Source organism: Cololabis saira, chromosome 8 (assembly GCF_033807715.1).
Source record: "Cololabis saira isolate AMF1-May2022 chromosome 8, fColSai1.1, whole genome shotgun sequence".
Taxonomy (NCBI): Eukaryota; Metazoa; Chordata; class Actinopteri; order Beloniformes; family Belonidae; genus Cololabis; species Cololabis saira.
Window position 1 is genome coordinate 13,268,048 of NC_084594.1, and position 23,217 is coordinate 13,291,264.

General features: G+C 38.2%; 2 protein-coding genes across 5 annotated transcripts in view; both read left to right on the forward strand.

The window, feature by feature from the left end:
* Positions 1-11,111, forward strand: part of asic1b (acid-sensing (proton-gated) ion channel 1b) — a 263,134-nt gene extending 252,023 nt beyond the window's left edge. For all 3 annotated transcript variants that reach the window (XM_061726797.1, XM_061726795.1, XM_061726796.1), the window contains 4 exons: positions 7,111-7,202; positions 7,487-7,566; positions 8,809-8,910; positions 9,636-11,111. In XM_061726797.1, coding sequence (XP_061582781.1) covers positions 7,111-7,202; positions 7,487-7,566; positions 8,809-8,910; positions 9,636-9,734 — 373 coding nt within the window. In that variant the 3' untranslated portion in view covers positions 9,735-11,111. The remainder of the gene's footprint in view (positions 1-7,110; positions 7,203-7,486; positions 7,567-8,808; positions 8,911-9,635) is intronic.
* A 10,604-nt stretch (positions 11,112-21,715) lies between these two features.
* Positions 21,716-23,217, forward strand: part of smarcd1 (SWI/SNF related, matrix associated, actin dependent regulator of chromatin, subfamily d, member 1) — a 30,747-nt gene continuing 29,245 nt past the window's right edge. For both annotated transcript variants that reach the window (XM_061726798.1, XM_061726799.1), the window contains exon 1: positions 21,716-21,916. In XM_061726798.1, coding sequence (XP_061582782.1) covers positions 21,734-21,916 — 183 coding nt within the window. In that variant the 5' untranslated portion in view covers positions 21,716-21,733. The remainder of the gene's footprint in view (positions 21,917-23,217) is intronic.

Below are 23,217 nucleotides of genomic sequence, written 5' to 3' on the forward strand. Positions count from 1 at the left end.
CAAAGTGATTTCAGAAACAGAAATGAACATGCCAAAATGAAAGAGACTCTGGACATCTATCACTGTTATTCTTAGGAGATGTCGTGATGGGAGAAATAGGACTTTGATGCAAAGAATGAATTGATGGTAATAACAGTCATTTTGCTGTTGAGTTTTATTGACATTTTGTAATATCCCAAAAAAGATTTGTGCCAAAACGGTCATAGAAATATGTCAACACTCCTGGGACACGACCCAGGAGTGTCAGACCAGTGGTCTACCAAGTCAAAAAGAAACCTGGGGTTACTCAAGACCTTCATCATATTTGATCATGTTAAGATTAATATTTGATCATATTTGATAGTATTACTATTTTCCAGTCCAACATCAGCACAATGCTGGAAAACAAAGATGGACATGGCAAATCTGAAAAAGAGAAGCCTCTGGTCTCCCAAAAATACATTGTTGCACATTTAGATCTTGATTTTAAAAAACAAATAGTAATCTTGTATACTTTATATTCTGGAAACAAATACCAACAATTTTCAACTTCTAGAATGTGCTATATTTGGAGAAAGTTTTGATACAACACTGACTTCAGGTGCAAGAACATTAGGAAAAAGGAAATACCTGGACATCTGTGTGTGAAATGAATTTTAACAGAAAAGCGACAAACTCCTCAAAAGCAGGAAGTTTGTCCTTCTCAGCATGCTTTCCCAGTACACCTTCTCCCCCAGATATCATCAGATACATGAAGTTGTATCTTGAACACAGAACTCCGAGATTAAGAGCAAACGGTGAGCTATTCTTCCATCTGTGTGCAACGAGTCTGATATTTAGATGTATGCAGATGACATGGGCATTCATGTCCATGCAGCAACTAAGAAGCTGCAAACAAGTTACCAGCTGTAAACAGTATGCATGGAGGTCTATGGATACTGTAAAACCTGATGTCTATGTTGCCTGGGAAAAGTTGAAAGTTGGGCCTGATTATAAATATCTTGGAGTAATAGTTGATTCAAATCTAGCATTTGAAAAACAAATTAAACAGTAGTAAACACAGCAAAGTTTCACTTGTCAAATTCCCACCGCATCAGAAACTAACTGTCAATCAAAGCAGCAGTACTGTATTTTAATGCCATTATCATTTCACATCATCATCATTTCACATTTCATTTCATTTGTCGTACTGTCTGACTGACTGGGCACAAGCCTCCTGTACAACACTAAAATCTGTACTGGTAGTTTACCATCAAGCTGTAAAAGTACTGGACAGGAAGACAAACATTCATCATAATTGACACAGTATTACAAATCAGAGACTACTGAGATTGGACAATTTTGTTAAATTAAAATATGCCTGTCTTATTTATGAGATCTTGCATGGCTTATCTCTCCCTCCTCTTAGTGTTTTTATAAACCAGAATACATCTACTGAGGCGTACTAGGTCTATCAGTAGAGGGGACTGTGTAGTCCAAACAGAAAGATTACTTTTGGTCAGGCCGCCTTTTCGTTAAGAGCTACTCACAACTGGAACATTCTCCCAGCACAGCCTAGGGAGAATGATACATATCCTACTTTTAAAAGAAAATAAAAATTATTGTTGAGAGAGCGTCAAGTGTTTAACCATCAGGTCTGCCAATATAATGTGTTTTTTCTATTTTATTGCATGTATATAAATAGGTATAGTACTGTTTTCAACTGTTGTTCATGTTACCTGCCTCAGGGACTACAGTTGAAAATTAGCCAATTTAGCTAAACTGGCATATTTACAGAAATGTTTATTAATGTGCATTGTTTTTAAACCAATAAAAAAACAAACTAAAGAATAGTGAAAGAAAGTTACCGTATGAAGTCACTTCAAACAAAGGGCTTTGTTTTCTGTCTGAGGTTGAACAAAAATGTCTGGAAAAGAAAATGTTCACTTCCTAGATGATCTTATGTTATGATCTTATTCAAAAAGCACAGCAACCAAATCAAAATGAAAAAGAAACATTAAACATTTATTTTGATTTTTTTTTTATCGTAAGAAACTATAAGAACATAATTTAAACATTGGTATTGTTAAACCAAGATACTCCAAACTTTAATATATGCCGTTTTTTCTGCTGTTAGGGAAAGTGTTTTTATTCTTGCACTGCTGAAATTTAGGAGGCTAATTCCACTTTTATTATCTCTTCTCTTCTTCTCTAAGATGGCTTTTCCTCTCTGTTGTTTAACGATAATATACTCAATAGCCATCTTGATATTTATCGTCGTTTTAACCCATTAAGGACTGAGGATTTGCTTTTTAAAAAAGCAGCTATAAAATGTGGGGGAAACTTAAAACTATCAACTAAAACCTTTTTTATTTTTCCACCTCAGAATAAAGTAGAAACGTGGAATTAGAAAACCGCTTGCAAGGTTAAATCTTCTGCTTTTGTGGGAAATGCCTGACCTTGATTTTTATATTAATCAATATTTATGAACACATTTCTGGCTGTTTGTGTGGCACATGCAAGCATTCATATCTCACATCAAGTCTAAGTGTAATAAATAGATTAAAACCAAATTATTAAAACGGTTGTATAAATCTCTTTGAACATCATCAGTGTCAATTATTTGTAAAGCTAAGAGTTAAATGTCCCTTTCCCTTTTTCTGTGTGGAAAAAAGTATTTGTTTGGGGTGAATTATCTTGATTATTTTGACATAATGAGGAGCTTAACCTAATTAATCCGTTTCTCAGCCAAATATGCTGAGAAGATCAAAAGCGGTTCAAGGAAATGAGAAGAGGGTACAGTAATAGCAGACTTTTTCTCCATCACTCCCAGCAGAACTGGTGGGAAGAAGATAATTACACAACACCAAAAAAAATCTTTCTGAAGCCTACCGCTTCGGAAAGTTTTTTTTGAAATCCCTGTGGGTAGATGTGGTTCAGCGTGCTTCGTGTTTTTAATGGCTGTATTTTCTAATCACAGCAGTGTGATGAAGATTAGCTGAAGTGCCTTGATATTTAGGCATCAGCGCGTTCAGTGGAGTGAAACTGAAATGCGAGACAGTGGACTGTCTGTCCCTCTGCTGGGAGCCGCGCATGCAGGCTAGACAAACAGCTTAGTTTGCTGTTTGACAGCAGCTCTGATCGGATGGGTTGCAGTTCTCTCTGAAAGCGAAGAAGCATCACTCAAACATCAGACCGATGCCACACGCGGGAGCCTGCAGATCAGGAGTGAATCCACCCGAACATCCATCCATCCATCCATCGATACAGTTTTTTTCTTTCTGTTGAGGATAATTGGAGGCTAGATCCTATCCCAGCTGTCACCGGGCAGGAGGCCGAGAACATCCTGAATGGGTTCATCGTAGAGCTACACACAAACAAATGAAACAAACAACCGCGTATGCTCACGCTGATGCTTATGTACGACACCACATCACAAATCAACATCATGGGAATATTTTTGGACTGAGAGGAAACCACTATACCCACACAGGTGGGGGAAATGCACAAACTGCACACAGAAATGCTGCAGCTGGATCCTTCTTTTAGGAGCAAATGCTGGTAAAATGTCCATGAATGTCATTTATTACAAGAGGGAACCGACCCCAATGATGCCATACCTGGAATACCACAAAGATGAAAAGGCTACAAACGTTTGGTGATAAATTATTTCATAAGCTTTATAAACTACCTATGCAGCTGATGGTGGGTAAACACAGCCAGAGCGGTTGGGGACATGATGAAAAATGGAAAAAATGAATGAATGAATGATCCCCAGCACGTCTTTGCTTCTCAAAGACTCTAAAGTGGACACTCCTTTTGTAATCAATCATCCTTATAATAACCTTTTAACAACACCTCTTTGAAATAAGATCATTATTCTCTTCTTTTGGCTCCTTAATAACACCAAATTGCCCCTGTGTCAAGCTGTTATCCAGCAGAATGAAAGTCGATGGGAAAATATATTGCAAAATCTTGTCTTATTGTCTGCAAAGAAAGAAAAAAAGAAGTTTTTTTTCCATTTGTTCTTTCCATCTCATTCCAACTCATCCTCATTTGTGGTTATGAATGAAAATCTTTTATATTATCTTGAAAATGTAGACAGTGAGGTGTGAAGCTGTGAACGGGATGAATTAATTGTTTAACGAGGAAACCAAAATCATTTTATATCAAAACCCGTCACTTTGAGGTGGATATCTTCTCTTGACTTTCATTTGATTTGAAAATGGCTACGAGGACCCGTTTTGACAGCTGTTCTGACCTCGTATAAACGCTCGGGTTTTGCAGGAAAACATTTCGACAGGAGGAGCGCAAAGATCTTTCAAACTTTCTTGGAAAACTGCTACGTTCAGCTGTTATGACCACAGTGTGCCAAAAGGAAAAGAGTGTCATGACTTGAAGGATGCTTGACGTGTCCTGAATCTGAGCTGCTTTGGTTGAGAAAGTGCTGAACAAAAATACTGGACCTTCTTCATCTGAACACGCACCCTTACTTTCTTCTCTTTTTTTTTTGATAACAGAACCTGCTTATCTGTTGGTTGAATATGTAAAAGTGTTCGACCTTTGGTTTATTAAGTTAAAGATATTTTTTGTTTGTTTGTCAGTTTGTTTGTTTCCTGCATGGGAACTTCTCTGGTGCTGTATCTTAAAACAGCCATTAAGTGTATCCGAAGTAGGGATGGGCGGTATGGACTAAAACATTTATCACGATAATTTCTGGTATTTATCCCGATAACGATAAAAATTACGATAAAAAAAATACCAATTCAACTCCACCTTTTTAACTATAAATCTATCACCACATTCAGTCTTTGGAGCCCCCATCACTGCTCTAAAAGAATACTAAATGCTACTAAACTACACCATTTAAATTGAATTAATAAAAAACAATTAAATTAGTACCCCTGTACTGCAAAACTGGAATGACTCAAATCAAACAAGTTTGAAATGTAAGAACAGATTCAACATTTATTCAAACTGCATGGCTTAAAGGAGCATGAGGCAGGATTGAGGCAGGATTTATGAAAAAAATGCGTATACGTTTTAAGTTTTCTAGTAATAATGTCAGATGAAGCGTTCCAAACCAAAAAGAATGAACCCTCTAGTGTATCTCTCCGTTGCCTTGAACAGGCTGTGTGCTGCAAAATGTGCTGCAATTGTGACCGGAATTTCCCGCGCTGGGCTGCGGATGTGACGTCACATGACGCTGCATGCGCGTTCTCCCCGTTCTCCCGTGCCGACTTCACTGTTGGCTGCAGTACCCCCGACGGCCGTTGTGGCGAAGGGTGGCGCTAATGAGTCTCATTTCTTAAAAGGAGCCTCATGCTCCTTTAAACAATGGGATAACAGTGCAAACAGCAAAAGTACCATTATCCTTAAAGTTTTCTTAGCTTATAAAATCACAAAGTAGAAAGAAATACAACCTGATAAATAAAGAAACAGGACAAATAGATAAAAGTTCACTGAAAATAAAAACCTATCAGTGATGACCTCTTCTAATATAAATAAAATGTGCAAATTAACCTGTGGTTGGAACATGCCAAAAATTAGATACTATTGCGATTTCTTTTTCGTAATAGTCAAACGTTATATCAAAATGTAACAACCATTTCCTTCTGTTTTTGTAGAGTCTGCACATAATAGATGATGTTTGCTCCTCGTCTCTCTTTTTAAATCCAAACCAGTTCCAGATAACGGAGCTGGAGCCTCGTTTAACGGCGAGCTCCTCGCTCTCAGAACCGCCTTCCACCATGTTTGTTACACAAAAACTTCATCAACGGGAATTTATCCTTTTTACCGCGAGATGACAAATTCTTACTGTGGGGAATTTTTTTGACTGTATATCGTCAAAAAATAACGGTAAAATATAAAAAAAAATATATAAAAGCCAGGCTCCTTAAATACGATATCAAAGCTCTGAGTTCAGTTGCAGTAACTGCAACTTAACTTTTAGACGCACTAGTCATTCTTGGTAAACACAAAAAAAAAACTATCTCCATGCTCCTGAAGGTCCAAAGTGGAAGATTTAGTAACATTTAGCAGCATAAAGTGCAGGTTTTAAAGTCAAACATACACCCATGTATAGCTCATTAAGAAGGCCTGTATTCCCATTGAAGGAACTAAAAGGTATATCTGTCTGAAGATCCTTTCCACGTGTTGTTCCATATATATGATAATTATCTGAGCCTGTGGGCTGCAAATGTATGCCTTTTTTTTCGTTCTTTCTTTTTATATACCACCAGATCACTGCTGTACGTGTTATTGCAGCTGTTAAGGAATTAACAGTCATGATGTTCTTCCTTAATGTAGGTCAGATCACAAAGATGTTCACGCCTTTCACAAGCCCACACACAAATGAGTATAGGTTCCAGGATGTAAACACAAATTGCCCCTGGTAACGACTAACAATGGTGCACGTTGAACAAAAGTTCTGACTGATTACTTCACCCAGTGAGGATTAAGTCTGTAAAAATGCCTCTCACTTTGTGTGATCGTTGAATGTGTGATTTTGTGCGGGAGTTAAACGACATACGTTGAGTTATGACGCTGTTCATTTTGAAAGTATTCATTTTCATATCGGTAAATCCTCGTATCTGCATCGCATTACCGTGTGTGATTTGCATTTAGATTTTGAAAGTCAGTCTTCGGCCTCTCCCCCTTATCTTTAGGGCTGGCAGATCTTTATACGTCCTGACTCAGATTTGAGTAATCCAACAAAGAGCCAAGTACAAAAGGAGAAACTACAAAATGGTGTGGTGTTTTTGATCTCAAATCCTAACTTTGCCAAAGGAGAGGATATTCAAGAATCACAATATTCTGTTGTCTTTGCCTTGGGCCCTAAAACTAATCCCTTTTTTTTTTCTTCTCTCTGTGTGGAAGTCCTGAGTTTTTTGACACTAACGTTATGTGAAATCAAACAGCTGTCATCATTTCCTGTGTATTCCTCAATGACCCGAACCCACCAAGGAGGAATTAGTTAGCGGTGACAGGTTATTTGCTCCACTTGACGCGTCTGCTCCGTTATCTGCCGAAAGTGGCAGCTTCACCCGTCATCGCTTCCCCGCCTGAGGACAGTCTCGACAAAAACGTGTGGAACATGTTCGAGGACACATTCAAATGTTTGCCTCAAGTCTTGTGTTCTTCTGTTTGCAGTGATAACATTTTGGTCTTGGATATCTACTTTGAAGCTCTCAACTACGAAACCATTGAGCAAAAGAAAGCCTACGAATTGGCAGGCCTTCTGGGTAAGGAAATGCCTGTCAAGTGTTTACAACATGACAGATATTGTTTTTGTTATCTGAAGTGACTGTACCACCAAGTGCTTGCATTTTTATGAAAGGTGTTATGGTCTCAGGAGACGAAATCTTTTATCTGTTGTTGCTGTGAAGGGTGTTTTATGTTGCCTTTCTCACCTTTCAGATGTGAAGATCAAAAGCATTGCGTAGCTAACCTTATATGAATCCACAGGTATGATAACAACCCCCTACTGCGTGCTTTCTTTGAAAGATGTTTTAATTTCTCCTCTCAGGTGATATTGGAGGACAGATGGGTCTCTTCATCGGCGCCAGCATCCTCACCGTTTTGGAGCTCTTCGATTATTTGTATGAGGTAAAAAGTAACCTATCATTAATGGAAAAAATATGACTAATGAACAGTTTTGCTGAAACTAAAGTGTAGATTACTCACTCTCAAATGTTTTTTTTTTCAACACGATGCTGCCCTCCACACTAGGGCTGGGGATGGATTCAAATATCAAGAATCGATTCGATTCCGATTCTTAAGATTCAGAATCGATTATCACGCTTCGATTCGATTCGATCCGATATTGATTTGGGTTACTGTAAATAAAACAGTTTTTTCAGCTGTTGCATGAATTATATGACTGTGTAGTTCTGCAACATATTAATACTAGTATTATATTGAGATTCAACAGCAAGTATTGGCAGCTAATGATGCTGTAAGGACCAATCAGCTCCCAGAAAGCTAATAGAACTGCTTTCAGAAACATCATGTGGGGCAGAATTACCAAACAGATCCAGGGAGGAAACAGAGGACGAAAGAAATCGCTTTTATTGTTTCCCCATTTATGAGAATTTGGTTTTTAACATTTATGCAAATGTAACCCCAAGACAGTATATAAAGCAAAGAAATATAGACAATTTATGCAATTATATCTGAAAACTTTGATGTTTTCATACCTTTAAACATATTTAAAGGCAAAAACATGGCACCAGTTATTCTCGTGTCCAACAAAATATTCCTTTTTTGGGCATAAACAAAAAAGTACCAAAAGTTGTAATGTAATGATGAAAAAATAAATAAATAAATAAAATTTAAAAAAAATTAAAAATTAAATCGATCTTTAGACATATGAATCGATTTTTAGGAATTAATATGAGAATCGATTTAAAATCGGAGAATCGATCTTTTCAACACAGGCCTACTCCACATGAGAGCTCTGTTCAATCTCTGCTCAACACATACATCTTAGCAACAGCACTAACATTGAATACATTAACATCTTGAATATTATATTTTAGATTCATCAGAATGCCAGTTTCTTCTTATTAGAGTCATTCTTTTACATGCTTTCCTCTGTTCTTTATCTCCTATTAGCAATACAGGGTGTGTTTTTGATTAGGGATATGAGCCAGCTCAAATACAGGGTCGATTGAAGAGACTCGTTTATAGATGCATGAAACCGATCTCATTTGCGCTCCAGCTTCGCCTGATCCAAGTATTTTGGCTTTGAGTTATAAAACTAAAAACAACAAAGGGATTCAGAATTATAACGAGTGAATTCCGAAAGCTGAAGATGAAACGATAACGGTGCTCTCGTTTTGTTTCCAGGTGATCAAGTACAAGCTGTGCAGATGTATGAAGAAGAAACACAAAAGCCGCAACAACAACGACCGAGGAGCCGTGCTGAGCCTGGACGACGTGAAACACCATGTTAGTAGCGCTCTGACCGCGTCCCACTGCATTGCTTTGACAGGAGCACGCTCTCGTTTTCCACATTGTCTCTTCTGGTCTAGTCCACGCTGCCGTCTGGGGGAGGAGTAGCACTGGCGGTAGTGGGAGGAAGAGAAAACTTGAAAGAGAGAGAAATTGAGATGAAGGAAGCCTGGGAAGAAGAAAAAAAAAACCTCAGCCACAAGAAATAGAGCAAAAAAAAAAGTGGTTCCGTTATAGGGAGGGAAAATTGAGAAAAGGAAGGAGGGAGAGTGGAAAGTGGTTTGGATTTAATCAAAGCTGCGGGATGGCACCAGCAGGGATGGGAATTAAAGCGTTGATAGGTGTGACAGCTTGCTTACTGTATATCCAAATGAAACCAACTCACTTTAATTGTAAATCAGAGTGCAGGCGTAGAAAAAGGGAGAGGTTTGCTCTTCCTCTGCTGCTGACTCACTTGGTAGTCTTCTCTTTCCATCCACCTTCATTATTTTACAGAGTATTGCTCGGTTTCCCCCTCCCCTCCCGGGCTCAGCTTCTGCTCACATCGTTCTTGTGTTGTTTTCTTTCTGGGAGAGTGCATATGACGCCTCCCAGATTTTTCCCTCAACTGCACATTTCTGCTCTCTTTGTTTCAGCGCTCATCACCCGTCCCCCCTCTGCTTTTATCCTCCTCTTCTGCCTCCTGCTTACCTGCCTCTTCACTTTCTTTCTTTCTCTCCCAGGCTCCCTGCGAGAACCTTCGCACGACACCGTCAACATATCCCGGGAACATGCTACCTCACCATCCGGCCCAGAGCAACTTTGAGGACTTCACGTGCTGAGCAGGCCCCCCCCCCCCCCCCCCCGGCGAAGCATCAAAAGCGCATGTTATGCAACCAAAGCCAACCATACAGCAAGAACTATCCAACGTGAAAGACGGTGCGGGACTGATGCCGAGTCGAAAAAAACACCGGCACTTTTTATATGAAAAAACTGAGGAAACCAGACAAATCAAAACAAAGACTTTTTCACCCAAGGAAGAGCGGAGACAAAAGCCCTGATTATTTAAGGAAAAAAAAAAAAATACAACAAAAAGTCTGTTCATTTTTAGGAGAACATTTCACGCAAAACACTCAAAACTCTGGAATACTGCCGCTAAGGACGCTCACGGAGAAAAACGCTACTAACACTAAAAAAATAGATAAAAAGTCAATAAAATACACATAAATGATTCATGGAAGATGTGCGATTATCTCATCCTAGACAGGAGGCGCCACACAACACGACGCCTGCGATTGTGACAATATTCATAACTGCTTCCCGCTCTGCACATGTAGCGGACATGTGTAGCTGTGACGACGCTTCATGAAACATCAGCCGCGTAGTTTGGTTGAGAATGTATCTTTGTTTTACGATTAAAGGGGTCGGACGTGGTGTGGGAAGACTTTCAGTGGGCCCGTAGCGGAAGTGGTGGTGGTGGTAGAGATGTTTCAGCTGCCATTCGCAATGTACTGCTGAAGAATTTCAGGTTTCATCTTGTAAGTGCATGCTAGTATTGGTCCAGCGCATGCTTTTCCATTCCATTTCTAATTCATATTGATTTATACTGTATATCTTTGTATTTAAAAAAAGTATATACATATATACATATACGTATAATCACCAGGTTTGCCTCAGTGATAAACAGGAAAAGGAAGATGGAACTCCATATATGTTTCTGTGCGTCTGTGTGGTGCCGACGGATGGATGAGCTTCGCCTAATTTCATTTGTCATTATCAGTGTTTTTCATTTGCACACAAGTCAAAGAATCTCTACCCGACCTCTTCTCACAGTCTCAAGACGAGGTGAGGTGATGTTTTTGCTTTTCTTTTGTCTCCTTTATTTGAAATCTCTTGGATTCGTGAACAGATAATTGATGAAATCCTAGGAGTTTTGTGGGGCTGTTAAAGATTTTCTCTGTATCCGTGTTCTAGTTGCAAAAGTCCTATCAAAGCACAATACCGCCAGTATGTAGAGGTGACGTAAAAGAAAATGTACTCTTCTTCTTGATATAATGTCATATTATTAATATCGTGTTTATCCAAATGTTTTTTCGGTTGCTCTTCTTTTCTTTCTAATGAAACATACTCAGTACTGCCTGATAATCCTGTCTCCATCCTTCAGGTTAAATAGGCTGAACTATTTAGTTATTCAAGCATAAATAAAATGTAAATATCATTTTGGAAAATTGTTTGTCTCCTGAGCTTTTCTTCTTATCATAGTTCACCTTCTGTTTCTTTTTATGTGGCTGAATGGGCAAACAGAAGCAACAAAATGTATTTTTCAGCTCCAGATAGTTTTTTTTTTTTCATTTTTAGTTAAAAACAGCACTCAGGAAATCTGATTAAGCATTAACTCAGCCACTTTCCCATCACTATTCCCCCTTTATCAGCATGTTATCTCATTATTTCCTTACATTACATTTTCTTTGTAATAACTCAGCATTAACTAAAGCGTTTGGGGGCAGGAAGGGGGTCATAAATGACATATTGCTTCTCAGTGTCAACCATTCATTTGTGTTGTAGTCACACAAGGCTCCTCACTGGTGCTTTTGTGCCCTATGTTAAATTTAATTACAGTTTTAGTTGCTGGATGACAAAAAGGACAAATGAGAAATATTCCAGTTTAATGAAGATGGTCATTCAGCCAGTCTCTCTGCACACCGGGAGACTTCCCTCGTTTTCTCCTGGTGCCTCTGACTGCTGCCCCCCTCGGATCACAAAAGCGGTGGACGCACGACTCTGAGAATATTAGAGAATTTAAATAAAAATCGTGTTTGTTTGATCAGCCAGCTCCCTCAGTCACGGGACTGGAAGTTTTGCTTTTGCCTTATCATTTTTTGATGATTTTACCGGAAATGCGCTCATCAGTGTTGTTCATCAAAAGTGAGCGTGCATTCATTTTTAATGATTTCAGCTGAGAAACCTCAGCTGGTAGTCATGCTTTAATATACGAGCTTAAAGCTGGAGATAAAGAATCTGTTGAATCTGATGAAAAAAAAAAAAAAAAAAATCCAGCTTTGAATGTCTGATACGTGACATGATGGTTTTATTATTTTCTGTTGTACCTGCCAAGAAGACAAATAATCAGAAGAACTTAAAAAAAAAAGGGGGATGGGGGGGTATTGTTCATTTCCTGCTGGCATTTGTGTCTGTCTAAACGACTGTCTGTGACTCAAAGATTGTAATGGGGGTCAGGATACAACAGAGCTGCTTGCCAGTGACAGAAATCCTGCAGGAGATGCTTGCTGCATCCTGATAAGTCTCCACTGGCAGAGCAGGTGGGGGGTTGTGTGGGAGGTGGTAACACCAGCGGGGAGTTCAGACACACTGAAAACCATCCTGAATGATTCTGGATTAACATTACTTCTTTTTTTTTTTTTGCAGTCTCAAGGCTTGATTGCTCAGCCTCACATGCCGTTAGCGGATTCAGAAAATCTTGGCAAATGCTCCCATCTGGATGGAGTTAGAGTATTATGTGTCCTCATTCCCCCTTGGATGTAGAGATCAGAGATGACTGATCCCTCCTTCCTCTCGCCCGGCTGGTTCACATGCAGCCAATCTATTGACAATATAAGAATCAACAGCTCCTGTAATGGGATCTGCTCCAAATTGTCTTACGCCTGTCTTAAAAGGCTGGAACACTTTCATCTAATCTCTACAAGTCGTTGTTCCGCTTTAATGAGAATTTTAGTTAACTTATGTTTTCACCCACATCTGGCACTTTAATCTTGCACGCTCTTTTTAAATTAGAGGTAATTTTCTCTTAATCCTGTTATCTCTTCCTGTTATTGACTTGGACACAGATACTGAACGCCCGTCGTGCAATCCTTCAAAGTGATGAGCTTTGTTTTGTTATCATCCACCTCCACTGAAAATCAATGGGTCAAAATTGATTCACCTGTGTTTCATTCCACACTGGATTTGTTTTTACCAGCGCTAATGAGTCTTGCTGGTGTTTTCTCCTATTTCTGTTGTTTCACTTCTGTTCTGTCATTTACAGCCAAAATGTATGTTCAAAGTTATAACAATGTTCAAACTGCCTTCACCGGAGGGACGGACGTGGACATTTGATAGACAGATGTTTTTTCTTCTTCTTTTTCGATTTTGATCACAAGCAGAAAATGTGACACCACGTGTTATATCATATAAGTTGCCATGCAGAGCACATGTTACTAACATGTAATGAACATGTTATTACAAGTTATAATGCCGAGTTTATGTGAAAAATATTTCCATATGTTGGAAGATGTGATGATTTGTATCAAAAGTGATCTATGTGAAAAACTACGTGAGTTGTAAATCACAAGATATGGAAAACATGTGGAATCATATCTGTTTTTTGTTTTGCTGTGTTCCTTTTACAATGTGTACTGTTTTGACAGAATAATCAAGTGAAGCAGAGCTCCCTCAGTATAAAATATTGACACCAAATGCAGAGTCTTCAAAGTCTGCATTTGGGAATCTGTATGGGTTTCACGTGCGATCTGTTGATCTCGGGTTTTGGGTGGTTTGGGTTTTCCTGTGTTCTCTGCTTTCCTGTGTTCCTTGTGTTTTGCCGTTTTACTGCTGAAGTCTCAGAGGATTTGTTTGGTTCATCTTCTGTTTTTTTTCAAAATAAGTCTTGATTTTCTGATGTTGCCCTTATTAGGAGTTTATTATTCTGTTTAGTTTCACCGTATCTGCTCTTCTTGTGTATTTACTGCTTTGCTTATTACTGTCTTATTTTGAAAGTGTTATTCTTTGATTTAGGTTTGACTTCCTGACGGCTCTGATTGCTTTCGCCTGTGTTTCGTCAGCCCCCGTCTTTGAATATCATCCTGTTTTTCTTTCTGTTTTTGTTTTCCCCTGTTGCGTTCTGTTCTGATGCTCTTCCTTTTTAATACTTCTCCTCTTGCTCTTTCTCCTGGTGCCATTTTTTGTCTTGTTTTGTTTTTTTTATTTTGTGTCATCCTGCAGTGGCAGCGCTTTAAAGTTGACATAAGTTTTGTTTCTCCTGCCTCCGAGTCTACATTTGGGTCATCTACCCCTGAACTCCTCCCAGGGAATGGTTTCACCTTTGACCCCACAGGTATTACATGGGTTATACATGAGTTGCACATAATATCTTGCTTGGCCTTGCCTTGGCCTTTAACACTAATGCTCCAAAATCACATATTTCCTCATGGGCAAAGTGTCTGTTTATGTATTCTGTAAACAAAATGTCTTTAAAGACTTTAGTAGCATCTTTAATCTACAAGATAAACTAGAAGAAACAGGAGCTTTGCCCATAAATCCACCTAAAAGGAGTATTTCTGAGGGAGTCCAAAGTCATTGTGTTCTGAATATTGTATGTTTTTACTTCGTGTATGCTTCTTGAGGATGACAGATATTGATTTTTCTGTAGCTGGTGCTGATTATTAAAAGGCAGGCTGGTCAATAATCTGTCTACTACAACATTATCACTGGATTTGCTGTTTATATCTCAATAAAGACTGACTGCGACAGGACTGAAAAAGACTGTGGATGGTCATTTACACTCTAAGATAAAAAACAGAAATACAGATACAGAGGGAAACCAAGGGAATCAATTATTTGCTAATTCTGGATAATCGGCATCAGCCTTAGACAAACCCATATCGGTAAATGTCTACTAATTATGTACAAAAAATAAAAGCACACAATGTTCTGAACAAGATGACTCTACAAGCAGATGTACAGCAGAGGTGTCAAGTAACAAAGTACAAATACTTCGTTACCTTACTTAAGTAGAAATTTTGGTCATCTATACTTCACTGGAGTAATTATTTTTCAGACGACTTTTTACTTCTTACATTTTCACGCAATTATCTGTACTTTTTACTCCTTACATTTTAAAAACAGTCATTTCATTTCGGCCTTTAAAAAAAAAACTATCCAGTTAAATTGCTCCATCCGGATAGAGTGAATTTGGTTGTGGTTGTTTCAGATGTTCTTGTCCAGTTTTGTTCTTACATCCGTTCCCTCAGATTCCTGCAACTAAACTTGGATGTACATTCCAATAAAGGTTAGGATAAATGATAACATGCCTCTGAAGTTTGACTTTTTGCACCATTACAATACTTATAGGCAACTAGTCATCATATCTGCTGCTCTCTGAAACACATGTTAATGCTCAATAGTACACATATATGGTTCTTTAATATATTTGCATTATACTAAGATGCATTCATTTTCAATGGCTTTTGTCCTTAATGGCTTTTTCCCCCTTACATTACTTTTATTTTTATACTTTAAGTAGTTTTGAAACCAGTACTTTTATACTTTTACTTGAGTAAAAAACTTGAGATGATACTTCAACTTCTACAGGAGTATTTTTAAACTCTAGTATCTATACTTCTACCTGAGTAATGAATGTGAATACTTTTGACACCTCTGATGTACAGTCCTGTTCAAATGTTTGTGGTTATGTTACTTAGGATTTAATTCCCTTTATTTAAGTTTAAGAGAGGCAGCTTTTTCCTTTTTTTCTGTTTACATCTTAAAGAGGCTGGAAAATAAACACAGACTTCATTAAAACTTTGATATATATACTGCAGATAAATTCATTTTTGATCTGACTTTCCAGCTTGTGTCCATTCTCACAGACCTGCCAGATTGTCGGATGAGTCACATCTCTGGTATAAATTTATCTGGTCAGATCTCTCGGTGCAATTAGGACGCTCGGCGGCTTCCCAGAGATAAGGCCGTGGCTGACTCCTCTGAGCTCCACTTTACACTGAGCTCATTAAGACGGTTAATTATTGTCATGTAGTTCATCTCCGCTCTACTGACGGACACTGGATTTAGATGACGGACTTGGCATGCCTGATTTGGCCTTTCGTTAGTTTAAAATATGAACTCTTATTCTTTGGTTCATTATCGCTCCGTGAGGGGTCCAGCAAAAAATGTAAACCAAATCACCCACTTGAGCTGTAAAAAACCATAGGGGAGTCTGCAGCTATCTGAGTGCAGCAACATCAGATACATTATCTTTGACTCCCCTGAAAGAGGATTCAGCTGCACGCTCTTCCAAAAAACACAATGTACCCTCTCCCATCTCTCATTTGCACTGTGATCAAGACCCAAACTTACTATCCAAACAGATGGGGTGCCATGTTTTATACTGTTGGGGCTCTGCACTAATTGGGGGGAAGTGTCATGACATCAAAGTTTGAAAAGAAGAAAGTGCTGTGATTCGCGTGCAGGACCCCAGCTGCTCCACTCATACTTGCTGTTTATTTTGTACAGAAGCAGCTTCAGAGGTTCGACGCCCTCGGCCTGCATCTGTCGTCTGATCAAAGATAATAAAACTGAAATGAATCCAAAGACGGTCATGTGTCACTTCAAAACCCATTCCTGTATGGGGGGGGGGGCTGTGGAAATTATTTAGATCACCTGATAAACAAGGAAGGAGCCAGTCCATTAATTTATGAGTTGAGATGAAGCAAACCTGATGTCAGATTTGTATGATAGGCCTGTATATTATTAAACATCCAGAACAAGGATATATGCTTTTAAAATCATTTAAACTAATACATTACTATCATTAATCACTGTGGTCCAACTTAGCAGCTTGTATAATGTTATGTTTTGACCTTTTTCTTATTACAGTATCTCTTATATCCGGTAAGACTGTACAGGACAATAGTAAAAGTTGCCCTTCAGACTTTTTATTTCCATTTAAAGTTTGAGGGTTTGATTGTTTCATAAAAAAGTTGCCACTTTTCTCTTTTGAATTATATCTCCTTCTTCTTCAAGGAATAATCCAGAATATGTTTTTCACTGCTTGACCTCAGAAGTCTCCTCCTTCTCCTTTGTCTACTGTCTACTTTCAGTTTCCACCTCAAACTTCTGTGATTTATAGTAAACATAAACTTATTAGACGCAGTTCCGTCCTCAGTTATTCTGTTTAGAGCAGAGGTGGAAAAAGTACTGAAAAATTGTAATTGAGTAAAAGTATCTTTACTTTGCTTAAATCCTACTCAAAGTAAAAGTAAAATTACTCATCTAAAAATTTACTCGAGTAAAAGTACAAAAGTACTTCATTTAAAATGTGATTTGAGTAAAAGTTACTTTCAGTTATTTAATGCAAAAAAAGGATGAGTCACGAATCAAATCCAGCACAAGTTGTTTTAATTAACTTTGAGGCATATTAAAGTACACATCCACACTTGTAAAAGCTCAGCTGAGCTCAGTAACATGATCCTTTTAGTAGTATTCAAGTATTCAAACACAAAATAAAGTGCCCAATGCCCGCAGGATCCTGCTATTCACAATAAACCAAAATAAAATGCCCACAAGATTTTCAGCATAAATTTTGTACTCAGTAACGTGAGGTGGTTAAAATGTAGCAAAGTGAAATACTTGGGGCAAAATGTACTCGAGTAAAAGTAAAAATTACATATTTCAAAAACTACTTAGAAAATTACAAATTACTCATAAAAAGTACTCAATTACAGTAACGTGAGTAAATGTAATTTGTTACTTTCCACCCCTGGTTTAGATATTATATCAATTTGGATGCACAACTGTTTTAGAAAATGGAGGAGGTTTATCGATCATCCATTGCCTTAAGGGAGGCAGTGAGCCACCGCAGGAGTCACAGACTGTACTTGATAACAAGAAGATCAACAGGGACTGCAACAGATGGCTGATCTCAACATAATCAAGTCATTGAGCCAAGTCATAGATCCGGACTCCAGCCTGAAATCTGAAGCAAGCTCAGCAAATGATGAGGAAAAATTTACTTTTTAGGTAACATGCAGTCCAGGGAGAATTTGAACAGTTTTAAAATACGAATCCTGGGCTTTGCAGACTGAGGATAAAAAGTATTTTCTCAGACGATGTTTCTCTGCTTTTAATTCATCTTTAGAGGCCTTAGCAGGCAACTGAGATTACAGATAAACGAAATGGCCTGTGAAAACCCAATCTGGTGATTTGGTTTGGTAAGCGTGTACAAGTCAGGTTCTCAGCTGACCGTGAACACAGAGGTTTGCAGACATGGCCTGCAATTAACAATGATGTGCCTTTCAATAGATAAGAAGTGATAAGGATACAATTTGACCAGAGATTACCGAGAGGGCTTTTTTTGCCTAAAAAATAAATTTAACAGAACATTTATTTTTCATTTCCTTTTTTTCCATTTGAAATCATATATATCGATTTATTTTACAACCCAAGTTGCACATTACAACGTTTAACCAGAGGCTAGGGGACGAAGGAAAATGAATCACAGAAATGTGAAGAAAACACAGGTATGTGTGTAAAGATGATGCAATCATGACCTCAGGCCGTTTGAAATAAGATTAGTTTAAAAGCAGGTTTATAAAAAAAACAATAATCATAGTTATTAACATGAAAACAATCATACTGCAAACAAAAAAAAATGTTAAAACAATAAGAGAGACATCTTGATTATCAATGCAATCATAGAGCCTAATCATAGGAACATGATGAGCAATCAGGATTTAATGACAGACTGCAATAATATCATCAGAGAAATCTGTTTTATGAACTGAGCACTTCTGTGAGTCAAGACCCACATTCTCTTGATTATATTGTTTTTTTTTCTTTTTGTTTTGTTTTTCGGAATAACTCAACTTCTTTCGCCAGGTTTGTGTAAATAGATAAGGAATTTGATTCAGCAGACTTTGTCTTTCTAGGTTCAATAAAAAATTAATTAAAAAGAGGAATACTGATTAATTAAAAAGCTACAGCAAACAAAAATATGAACAATATATACAAGGCATAACAACTATTTACAGACGTGACGATATTGCACAAATATCAGACACTGTGACTATTGAACGTTTTGCAGAGCGACGGCATAAGGGAAAAGAGACTGTCTCTGCGACGGTTGTTGGTGCACAGTGCCAGGAGAAGTTTGAACATTTGTGTGCAAGGTGTGATTGGTCTGCAGACATGTTCCTTACCTGTTTCCTGATCCATTTTGAATATTTATTTTCTATGTAAGACTTTTATACATTGTACCATTCCTTGATTTATTTAAGCATGTTCTTGAAACACCTCCATCAGCAACCGTAAATAATATTTGAATTTATGATGAGTTTATGAAGTTCATTTATTTTTTTGTAATCCAGTTTCAGTCTTACTATTTATTACAAATGAAAACTTTTCATCATCGTCTTTGACCAAAACCTGGGTTTGCCATCATCTTCGGGTATGGAAAACCAAAAAACTTCAAAGCTCCAATTATGTTTGGCAGACTAAAGAATCAAATCTAAATCTATTATCTAATCAAATAATGTATTTACCACACAGAAATAATATTCTGGGTATTTTTGTAATCGGTCAGTCAGCCAGAAATGGATGGATGGATGAACGGATGGATTTCAATTCAATTCAATTCAATTCAATTCAATTCAATTCAATTCAATTCAATTCAATTCAATTCAATTCAATTCAAAGTTCATCTCATAACGGTTCATAATCATAACACAAAAACTGAGATAAAAGTGATTAGATATAATACATAATAAAATAATGTATAAAAACATAATCATCAGAAAAAGATCAACATCAGTGAGAAAAGTGATCAGATATCACACATCATAAAATAAAACACAAGCATCAGAAAACATCAGCGTCGGAGAAACACAAGAACAGCAAAACAAAGTAAAAGTAAGATCTTAAAGTAACCGTTAAGATCCCCAACCTGGGCTCAGTTTATCCAAATAAAGCCTGTTAAGAAATTTGATCCGATGTTTTTGGCAATGATAAGAGCCGCCGGTCCGGGGCGCAGCAGCAGCAGCAGCAGCAGCAGCTGCTCACGTACAGACGTGATCGCCAGGTCAACCTGTGCCGGGGAGAAACCTGCAGCTCTGTGGAGAATTACCGCTGGCTGAAATAAATCATTTAGAAAGATAAATGTTGGTTTAATAGATGAAATCTAACAGTTGTAGCTATGCCTGTTAAGAAATTTGCTCCGAAAATTTCGGGATTTCTGCCTGCCTGCTCGGGAGCTGATTTATGGTTCCGCGTTAAATCGACGCAGAGCCTACGACGTAGGGTACGGCGTAGGGTACGGCGTAGGGTACGGCGTAGGGTACGGCGTAGGGTACGGCGTACGGCGTACGGCGTACGGCGTACGGCGCGCGTCGCCGTGTAACCTACGCCGTAGGCTCTGCGTTAGTGTAACGCAGAACCATAAATCAGCCTTTATTCTGGCGAGGTTTGAAAAAGACTTCGCAACAACGGGCAAGCGAGTGATTATGTACATTCACTGAGTGAATATTATGAAAGTAAAATATATATTTCTCGCTAAAAATTTAATCAAAATGCATTTTTATGCAGAAACAAGTCAAAATATTGATTTTATTCACTAAAAAATAAGAAATGTCGCCCTGTTTTTTTTTTTATTCAGTCCGCAAATGACGACGAAAAGCATTCTGGGAAATTTTTCTGGCCCTAGATCAGCTAGTGTGCATCTGAAATCCCTAGCTGTGTAGGGCCAGATTCATAAGCACTACCCCTAAATAAGCACACTACCACTAGGTGAAAAGAGGAATTGGGACACCACTACCCTCACGGAGCAAAATTTAGGGGTAGGGCTGAAAAGTAGGGGTAGGGGGTGTATTGGGACAGGCCTTTAGAGTACTATATTGTCTGCCTCCATATCTTCAACAAACATTAACAAAGGCTGCCATATGTTAGAAATACTGAAGCGTACTCTTAAATTAAATGCTTACCTGCTGTACTCTAGTGCCCTTACTTTTTTTTTTCATAATACCGGTAATATTTGATTGATTTTCAGTATTAACATAAAAGGTATAAATCAAAAACAGAATACTATACAAACAAAAAGAAAAGAAAAGAAAAAAAAGGAAAAAGAAAAGGGCAATCGACACATCTATAGATACAACACAGTTACTGTGTAAATTAAAAAAAGTTATATTGTGTAGTACACACAGCACACACCGAGCACATCAGAAGGTAAACTGCAAGAGTACAGCTGGGGGTCTAAAATCCAAAGAATCGCTTCCTTTATAAAACAAGGCAGATAGATCCCTGGGCAAATGGTCTATGAGAGGCGGCCACCAAATTTTCATGAAGTTATCTTCTCTATTTTTTAATTTGGCACTGAGTCTTTCCATCGGAAGAACTCTGTAGATTTCTCTATACCATTGGGTTACTGATGGAGGTTTCTCATGAATCCAATTGAACAGAATGCATTTTCTAGCTACGCAGAGAAGCTTACTAAGTAGCTTGGCTCTACCAGGATCCAATACTCCAAATTTTGACGGCAGTCCTAATAGAAACTGTCCAGGATCTTTACAGATAGTAGACTTCATAATTGAACTCAATTCCTTAGCCACATAGGACCAAACTCTAACAATCTTGGGACATTCCCAGAAACAGTGTATGTAGGTACCAATCTCCTTTTTGCATTTAATGCATAATGGGGACCTGCTGGGATCGAATTTGTTTAAGATTTCAGGTGTTCTATGTTGCCTATGAAGAATCCTATAGTATACTGCATCTCTTTGTATCTATTACGTGCCCTTACTTTTTAACAACTTGCGCTTTTTATTATTTGACCTCTTTTCTTATCATTTTATTTCATTGTATTTGTTATTTACTGTTTAATTGTGTCTTGCTGCTTTTAATGTCGATGTAAAGCCCTTTGAATTCCCTTGTGTTGAATTGTGCTATTATACACAAATAGACTTGCCTTGCCTAAAAGTGAACACTAGGGGGCGCCGCGAAGTTGTCAACACACCACCCAGAAGTCGGTTCTCGCGAGATTTCCGCGTCCACACCGGCGCCGACATTTGGAGAGGACATGGCGGCCAGAGGGGGGTTTCAGACGGGACCAACGGGCGGCGGCGGAGCCGTGGGACCTGGGCCGCCGGTACCGGGCGCAGGACCGGGCATGGGGCCCGGCACTCCCTCCGGGAGGATGGTGCCGTCGTCGGCCGCCCAGAACCACATGTACCGCTCCCCGATGCCCGGGCCCGGGTACCCGGTGAGTGAGAACAAAGCCGCGCTGCTTTGTCAGCTAACTGTGCTCTCTGTGCCGCTACCAGCCCGAGCTGGGTCCTCTTAGGAGGCCGGCGAGGTGGCCAGAACCCAGGGCTAAACGGTGCTCACAAGTGCTTGATGGAGAAAGTTCGGGTTTATTTCTTGTTTGAATTTTCTAAACCTCCCGCCCGCATGTTAGCCGCCAAGCTCACCAGGATAAAGGATGATTTATGGTTCCGCGTTAAATCGACGCAGAGACTACGGCGTAGGTTCTGCGTCGATTTAACGCAGGACCATAAATCAGCTTTACGCTGCTGCAAGTGATGACTAGGTATTCACATTCATTACTCAGGTAGAAGTATAGATACTAGAGTTTAAAAATACTCCTGAAGAAGTTGAAGTATCAACTCAAGTTTTTTACTCAAGTAAAAGTATAAAAGTACTGGTTTCAAAACTACTTAAAGTATAAAAGTAAAAGTAATGTAAGGGGGAAAAAGCCATTAAGGACAAAAGCCATTGGAAATGAATGCATCTTAGTATAATGCAAATATATTAAAGAACCATATATGTGTACTATTGAGCATTAACATGTGTTTCAGGGAGCAGAATATATGATGACTAGTTGCCTACAGGACTGTCTCAGAAAATTAGAATATTGTGATAAAGTTCTTTATTTTCTGTAATGCAAAAATGTCATACATTCTGGATTCATTACAAATCAACTGAAATATTGCAAGCCTTTTATTATTTTAATATTGCTGATTATGGCTTACAGTTTAAGATTCCCAGAATATTCTAATTTTTTTAGATAGGATATTTTAGTTTTCTTAAACTGTAAGCCATGATCAGCAATATTAAAATAAAAAAGGCTTTCAATATTTCAGTTGATTTGTAATGAATCCAGAATGTATGACATTTTTGCATTACAGAAAATAAAGGACTTCATTACAAATCAACTGAAATATTGCAAGCCTTTTATTATTTTAATATTGCTGATCATGGTTTACAGCTTAAGAAAAATCAAGTATCCTATCTCAAAAAAATTTAATATTCTGGGAATCTCAAACTGTTTTTCAGTTGATTTGTAATGAATCCAGAATGTATGAAATTTTTGTTTTTTTAATTGCATTACAGAAAATAAAGAACTTTATCACAATATTCTAATTTTCTGAGACAGTCCTGTATAAGTATTGTAATGGTGCAAAAAGTTAAACTTCAGAGGCATGTTATCATTTATCCTAACCTTTATTGGAATGTACATCCAAGTTTAGTTGCAGGAATCTGAGGGAACGGATGTAAGAACAA